Source organism: Camponotus vicinus, unplaced genomic scaffold, assembly GCF_025532165.1.
Source record: "Camponotus vicinus isolate PSW18456_S1 unplaced genomic scaffold, iyCamVici1.0 SCAF_7, whole genome shotgun sequence".
NCBI classification, from domain to species: Eukaryota; Metazoa; Arthropoda; class Insecta; order Hymenoptera; family Formicidae; genus Camponotus; species Camponotus vicinus.
The window spans coordinates 16,927,569-16,936,113 of record NW_028141979.1 but is presented as its reverse complement, the minus strand read 5'-3'; the positions used below and the strand labels follow the sequence as shown (position 1 = coordinate 16,936,113).

General features: G+C 41.5%; 2 protein-coding genes across 2 annotated transcripts; both read left to right on the top strand.

Moving 5' to 3' along the window:
- Positions 1-2,772: 2,772 nt before the first annotated feature.
- LOC145974269 (uncharacterized) lies at positions 2,773-3,906 on the top strand. Its single transcript, XM_083104068.1, has one exon. It carries the CDS (start codon positions 2,773-2,775, stop codon positions 3,904-3,906), a length of 1,134 nt encoding a protein of 377 aa, XP_082960194.1.
- Positions 3,907-6,015: 2,109 nt separating this feature from the next.
- Positions 6,016-6,539, top strand: LOC145974437 (uncharacterized). The gene has a single exon (XM_083104278.1). It carries the CDS (start codon positions 6,016-6,018, stop codon positions 6,535-6,537), a length of 522 nt encoding a protein of 173 aa, XP_082960404.1. The 3' UTR covers positions 6,538-6,539.
- The last annotated feature ends 2,006 nt before the right edge of the window (positions 6,540-8,545 follow it).

Below are 8,545 nucleotides of genomic sequence, written 5' to 3'. Positions count from 1 at the left end.
ATTTGAGCCGGTTTTTCTATCAATTACTTCACGATGTCCCCTAAATGGCAGATTGCACGTAGCTAAAGTGAGCGTTATATTTATGTGATTCGATATATAACTTTACACCAGAAAGACTTTTCCTTCAATATCTGAGCTTCATGATCTTTGTCAATAGTTTTATTTTGACGCCATTGTTCAAATACTACGCACAATTTGTGATGAATTTCGGAATTCTTGTGATCTTTGATTTTATCACCCAACCTTTTCCAAGCGCGTACTCCATTTACCCAAGCAGAGTTAAAATGTTGGTTATTTCTTTCAGCAAACAGCCAGCATGGTTCACAATACGCACAGTCCAGTATTTTCGAATAGCAAATCCAACTTCGTGGTATTTTACCTCCGGCTTTGTTCGTTGTTATATAATAATAAGCTGAGAAGCGACTTTGTGTTTCGCTATTGAGCGGATAAGGTCCCGATGAACGGCAAGATCCAGATGAAACAATGAATTTTTTAATATCTGCTGACAGTACATCTATATCTTCAAAGTGACCTTTGTCAGTTGGATAAGTTTGTTTTGTTATGTTAGCAATCGTAAGTTCGTCAGTATTTCCTCCTTGCGATTCATCAATTATGATATTTTCTCTTTCAGCAGACTCAATCGTCTTACCCATTTCGCATACGTTTGTTCGATCTACTATTTGCTCAAATGATGCATTACCAATTTGTTCATTTCTAATCATATTTTTCTCGAAAGTATTAGTAGGTATACAAGGCGGGTTCTAACGCAGAGATCTCAGGGGGGTGAGGTGCGAGGGGATCTCAGCGGCGCGGGGGAATGACGTCACGCAGGATGGAGGGGGTTTTCGGTGGCGCGGGGGAATGACGTCACGCGGGACGGAGGGGATTTCGTAGGCGCGGGGGCTGCGGGGCGGGGCGGGGGACGCTTGTGTTGAATGTTTTATGACAAGTATAAACAATCATAAACCGATGTCCGGTTGATAAACAGCGGTATTTGAAGAGGATTGGATATTAGGGCCAGAATTATTTTCCATATTTTTTTCTAGGAAGAATTGCAACGTATCAGCGCCGATGTTCGGCTGCTTTGTACCCTTGCCGCGCGTGTGAGAGAGAACGATAATATCGCGTGCGAAAGAGAGAGAACGATAGCGAGACTTATAATTAGCGCAAAGAATGGGAAAAGGGTAGTGCAAGGGAGAGGTGCGTAAATAATTATACATTTTTCTTTTTGAAATATAAATTTATTTAAAAAAATTTGTATGAGTATTACAAATTGTGTGTGTGTGTGTGTGTGTACTTAATATTAAAATTATATAAAATTAAAAAATTAATAAAATATAGAAATAAAAAAAAATGATGAATATAAAATAGGCCGTCGGGCTATGTTGGGGAAGCCGTTTCTGAAAACAGAAGAAAACATATGCATTTCATTAGTTTAAATTATTTAATAATTTATTTTAAGATACTTTTGATATATAATAAATTAAAAGATACTTACAATGTTATCCATGACTCATCTATTTTAATTTATGCAAATAGGGCACATGTTGCAGGGCAATATTTGATTCAAACATTTTCTGCACCCTTTGCATGACATATTCTCCAAATGAACATAAGCTATGGTTCTATGTTCTCGAACAGAACTAGTTTCTTCAAACTGATGCGGATCTTCTAGAAAGCATTCGGTACAATATTTTGATCCATTTTCCATATAGTAATAGGAAATGCAACATATCTTTGTTGCTTCGTTGTATGTTATTATTTCAGGTATGCTTAAATCTCGCTGTTTCTTTTGTAACCGTTCATCAAGAATATCGTCACTATTGTCACTATCGTAATCACTATCCTTCGCCAAGGGTTCTATATCAGATCCATCATCTTCCATCTCTCTCTCCTCTCTCTCTATCTCCATCCTCTCCGCCACAACTGGATCCATCCAATAATCATCATCATCCGTATCGTCGTCGATGATAATTACGTTTTCTTCAGCCACCATATCATCGTCGATGATAATTACGTTCTCTTCAGCCATTGCACAAGACCACCGAAACACAGAAGAGCAACGAAAGAAATGATGCTCTAGTGCAGCAGACTCCTCTTCATTATATATTTTTAACATAAACAATATAAACACCAGTATTCCTTTGAAGAGGATTGGATCTTAGGATCCCGCCCTTTTTTTTTGTCGATGTACCTTCACTTCTCACATTCAAAAGATGAGAAAGGATTGGACGAAATATATAAGGAGGAAGAGGATTGAAACATATCAAATCATAGTACGGAGGCGCGGGGCGGGGGACGCTTGGGGACGTGTTGGATGTTTTATGATAAGTATAAACAATCATAAACCGATGTCCGGTTGATAAACAGCGGTATTTGAAGAGGATTGGATATTAGGGCCGACCCAGAATTATTTTCCATATTTTTTCTAGGAAGAATTGCAACATATCAGCGCCGATATTCGGCTGCTTTGTGCCCTTGCCGCGCGTGTGAGAGAGAACGAATTCTTTCTGAGATGTAAATAAATGATTATTATGATACACCATACTTATTTATTTTACACAAAGATAAAAACAGGTTTAGACGAAATATAGGGAGGATTGAAGCGCATCAAGTTACAGTACGTGCGCGCATCGGTTGTCAGAGTATAGCGATATTCTGTTAGGAAGATTTTTGCGCCATTATGCAATGTATGTGTGCAAGTGCTCCATAGAAAACTGACATAGTGTGTTAAAAGTGTGTTAAAAGTGTGAAAAAGACAGGAAAAAAAAAATGGAAAACATCGAACAGACTGAACGCGACCTGGTGGAGCGATCCAACCAAATTGCCACCTTGGGCGAATATTTTGCATGGCTACAACGATGCAACGAGTACATCGAGTCGCTGGAAAAGCAAAGTCGGATCAAACGACTACGATTATCGATCGGGAATCGACAATCGCTGATTGCTCGGATCGCGCGACTCGAAGGTGCAAAGACTCGATTGCAGAGACAGTTTATGCCCAGTGGTGGTAATTACAGTGGCGACAATAACGCGGGTGCCAGATGTAACGCGCATCAAAATGAACTTGTGTGGCGCGAGATTGATACCGCGTTCGATAACCGTATTCTGACCGGTGCTGTGATTAACGCAAACCATATCGAACCTCGTCAATTTCTCGATGACGCCAAAGACATTGTGATAGAACATGTGCAGGACGTTATAAGAAGACACAACAGTGTAAAAGTGAACACTATATTCAATGGTGAATTTGTGTCGGGTGATAAGCGCGCAAATAAAAGTACCAATACGAGAAACTGTGAACTCTTTCGCACATCCGATTTACACGAGTGGTACGAGCGTCGCGTTATCGAACCCACTCTAGCATCGCTGGAAGAATTTCAGGAACGCGATAGTGGCTGGGCATTGTCACGAATACAGAATTTAACTGTAAATATAAATAAGTATAATCCTATGCGCGCGGGATGTTATATTAAATTGCCGCGAGAAATTATGATGAAGAGAGCTGTAATTAATGTACAATCCAGAGACAATGCGTGTTTTGCGTGGGCAGTGGTGGCCGCTCTATATCCCGCTGAAAGAGACACGAATCGGGAATCTTCATATCCCCACTATATGACGGTGTTAAATATACAAAATATTGAGTTTCCGATGACGTTGAACCAACTAAAAAAGTTTGAACTTGTCAACGATATTTCGATCAACGTCTACAGCATCGAGAAAGAAAACAGCATTGTCCCGATACGTCTTTCGGAACAGAAGCGAGATAAGCACGTCAACCTGTTGTATGTGGAAGACGGCAACAGCGTCGGGCATTTCGCTTGGATCAAGAACTTATCCCGGCTCGTGAGCTCGCAATTGAGCAAACACAAGAATCATAAATATATCTGCGATCGGTGTGTATAATTTAAATAATTATAAGTTATGTAGCAAATTGTATATAAATCTTTAATTTTAAAAAAAATTTTATTTTCTTTTATAGATGCTTGCATTACTTTGGTTCGGACGACAAGTTACAGTCGCATACTGTCGACTGTGGAAAGATGAACGACTGCGCTATCCGGTTACCGAGCGATAAGGACAAGTGGTTATCGTTCAACAATTATAACAGGAAAGAGCAGCTTCCATTCATCGTGTACGCCGACTTGGAATGCGTTCTGGCCAAGATGGAGGAAGAGAAGAATATGTGCCAGCACCATCAAGTATTTAGCATAGCATATTATATACATTGCTCGTACGACGACTCATTATCCGCATACCATTCGCGTCGCAGTACCGATTGTATAGCATGGTTCGTCGAGCAACTTAAAATGTTAGCATTTCGTGTAAAAAATATTTTAACTACTAATGTCCCTATGGTAGATTTAACATTCGAAGAGTGTGAAAAATTTAATAGCGCTACTCAATGTCATATATGTATGCGAAAAACCGTTCGCGCAAGACGATACACGCGTACGCGATCATTGCCATTTGACTGGACGGTACAGAGGTCCCGCGCATTCAAATTGTAATTTAAATTATAAAGAGTCTTTCTGTATTCCGATAGTGTTTCATAATTTATCCGGTTATGATTCGCATTTCATTATCGAGGAAATAGCCACAGCGTTCGAAGGGAGAGTCGAGTTACTTCCAATAACGAAAGAGAAATATATATCGTTTACCAAAAATGTCGATCTTAAGGAAAAAAAACCAAAAAATCAAGTAAAATTACGCTTCATCGATTCATTCAAATTTCTTACGGCAAGTCTCGACAAATTAGCATCTTATCTAGATAAAGATAAACTAGATATTTTAAAATCAGAATTTCAAAATTTATCGAGTGAAAACTTCAAATTATTAACACGAAAAGGTGTGTTTCCATACGAATACATCGATTCCGTCGACAAGTTGCAAGATACATGTTTACCACCGCGCGAATCATTTTACAGTTCCTTAACCGGTGAAACTATATCCGAGAGCGATTACGCGCACGCCGAGACCATCTGGACGCGATTCTCCATTCGAACGCTAGGCGAATATAGCGATTTATATCTTAAAATCGATGTCTTGTTATTAGTCGATATTTTTGAAAACTTTCGCGACAAATGTATCGAAAGTTACGGACTCGACCCTGCGTATTACTATACTCTACCCGGATACACGTGGGACGCCATGTTGAAGCATACCAAGATTACGTTTGAATTGCTTACCGACATCGACATGGTCATGTTTATCGAACGCGGTATACGCGGTGGTCTGAGTCAGCGTTCCAACAGATACGCGCGTGCTAATAACAAGTAACATGGAGTCATACGATCCATCGAAACCATCGTCGTACTTGATGTATTTCGATGTAAATAACTTATATGGATGGGCAATGTGTCAACCGTTGCCGATTTTCGATGGGTCGACGACGTGTCAAGTTTTGACGTATCATCGATCGCGCTAGATTCGCCTACAGGCTATATCCTCGAAGTCGATCTCGAGTATCCGCAACATCTTCACGATGCGCACACTGACCTACCGTTTTGCCCGACACGCGACAAACCATCTGGCAAGCGGGAATTCAAACTGCTTGCAACGCTATACGATAAGAAACGCTACGTGATACACTACCGCAACCTGCAGCAGTGTACGCGTCACGGTCTTCGCGTTACAAAAATACATAGAATTTTACAGTTTTCTCAATCTCCCTGACTTCGAAATTACATAGAACTCAATACACATTTTAGAACATTGGCTAAAAACGATTTTGAAAAAAATTTATACAAATTAATGAACAATGCGGTGTTTGGCAAAACGATGGAAAATGTGCGCAATCGCGTTGATGTAAAATTACTAACGCACTGGGACGGGCGGTACGATGCAAAAGCAATGATCGCTAAACCAAATTTCCACAGCAGAAGCGTCTTTTCGGAAAATTTAATAGCTGTGGAATTGCGCAAACTCGAGGTGAAATTCTACAAACCAATCTACGTGGGTATGTGTATACTCGACATATCCAAGACATGTTTGTACGAGTTTCATCACGAGTATATGACGCCAATGTATCGCGACAAATGTAAGGTCATGTACACCGATACCGATAGTCTCATATATCACATTGAGTGCGAAGACATGTACAAAAATATGAAGCGCGACATCAGCAGATTCGACACTAGCGATTATGCTGCGAACAATGCGTACGGTATGCCGCTCGTAAATAAAAAGGTACCGGGTCTAATGAAGGATGAAAATAACGGTGCCATAATGACCGAATTTGCCGGGCTCAGAGCAAAAATGTACGCGTTACGAGTCGATGGGAAAAAGGATACGAAGAAAGTTAAAGGCGTCAAGAGCAACGTTGTCGCGAGAACGATAACGTTTGACGATTACATACGGTGTTTGAAAGAAGAAATTGAAATGACGCGCCAGCAGTCGTGTATACGATCGAAATTGCACCAAGTATACACAATCCGCGAGACAAAAATTGCTCTGAGTCCGTACGACGACAAGCGGTATATCGTACCCGAAACCACCGATACGCTACCGTGGGGGCATTATAAGATACCATTGTAAAATGTGTGTGTGTGTGTGTGTGTGTGTGTGAAAGAAATATTAATAAAGATTTTTGTATTTTTATATTTCATATATTTTTTATATTTCATATATTTTTATGTAATGCATATCTCATACATCTTATATTAAAAATACATGTACTATCGCAAGGAATATTGATAAGGATTTTTATGTATATTTTCATTTTTCAAATATTATATATGTTATACACATATATTTTTCCAGAAAATTAAAAATAAACACTGTATGAATTAAATCACATTGTCTTTATGTATCCAAGAATTGTGCGAATTGTCAAATCCCAACCATTTCACGTAAACCTCGTCACCCCTCCTACGCAGTACTTTCTCCACGAGATACACGTCCGGATAATTCGCGCGATGCAACTCGTGCTCGTAGAACGCTCCAGCGATAGGTTTTTTGCGATAATCCTCAAGTAGATAGCTTACGGGATTAGTATGTTGCACTTTTACAATTTTAAACACTTCGGTTGTCCAATTTGGCGTGTAACCTTTCTCAAAAATTGTCTTGTACTTGCTAACGCGTACCGAGTCACCTACTTTGAATTTTGCCGGACCCGCGATATTTACACGGTTATACACAGTAGCCAAGAGTCTTTCAGCGACCGCGGGGGTAACGTCGACGGGTCGCATACCGATCGTTCGATGCTTGCGCGCGTTGTAATCCGATACGAGTCGCGGCAACGCGCTGATCCACTTGTAAGATCCGTTTAGCGTAAACATCTTCCACATGTCGTTTTTCAGCGTGCGATTGAATCGCTCAACGATCGATGCCTTCAATACTGATATGTAGAATAGTGATTGATGTCATGTTTCCGCATGAGCCGTTGCACGTCAGCGTTATAAAATTCCTTCCCCATATCAGTCTGTAAGTTTTTCGGACATCTTTTGCTATTTCGAATTATCTCAGCGATAGCGTCAGCTGTCTCGCTTCCGCCTTTACTCTTGAGTGGTGCGGCCCACGCGTGCTTGCTCAACGCATCGATGACTGTGAGTATGTAGTGGTAACCTCTGTTGAAACGAGAGTACGGACGCATCTCGACGATGTCAGCTTGCCACAGGTCATCGTATCCCCGCACTATGACGTGTCTTCGGGGAAAATTTTTTCTCGCCGGCGCGTGCAATTCGTTCACCAACTGCCGTTTCTCTAAACTATGTTGTTTCTTCGCTTCCTCGGTTATTCCCGATCGCCGATCCATCGTTGTTTCGATTCGTCGATCAAACGATGTGTGCCCCGAGTATCACCGTGCGTTTTATCATTCGTTACTGTTCGATAGCCGTTCGATAACCGTTCCTGCCCCGTTCGATAGCCGTTTCTGACCCGTTCGATAGCCGTTCGTTACCGTTCCTACCCCGTTAGTTGCCGTTCCTGCCCCGTTCGATAGCCGTTTCTGACCCGTTCGATAGCCGTTCGTTAGCTGTTCCTGCCCCGTTCGTTGCTGTTCGATAGTTGTTCGCAGCCGTTTGTTGCCGTAATTGACCCTGTTGGTAGTCGCTTCTAAGTAGTCCGTAGCCTCGTTCACAGTCGTTTCTGACCCGTTCGCAGCCTCGATGGCAATCGTTTCTGACCCGTTCGTAGCCGTTCCAGAGTTGTATGCTGCCTCGTATGTAGCCGTTCCTGACGTGTTCATAGCCTCGTTCGCAGCTGTTCTTGAATTGTTCGTAGCCTCGTTCACAGCCGTTTCCTCTTCGATCACTGCCACTCATTGCAGTTCGATAACCCTTCGTTCGATAAGCCTTTGTAGATGTCAATAATTGTACAATAGCCGCTCCTTAGCTCGTAGCTGTTTCTGAATTAGTGTTAATCGCACGCTGAAGCTCGTTTATCGCAGTCTGCAAAGCTCGCACGTCCTTCTCGAACGCAGTCAGCTTCTCGTCTGATTCTTTCTGCTGATTCTTCAACGTTTTAACGCATTGTTCCACGTACAGTTTGTTGACTGCATCTGTATCAGCCTCAGGTTGCGCTACACGGCGAATCTTGCGCGACC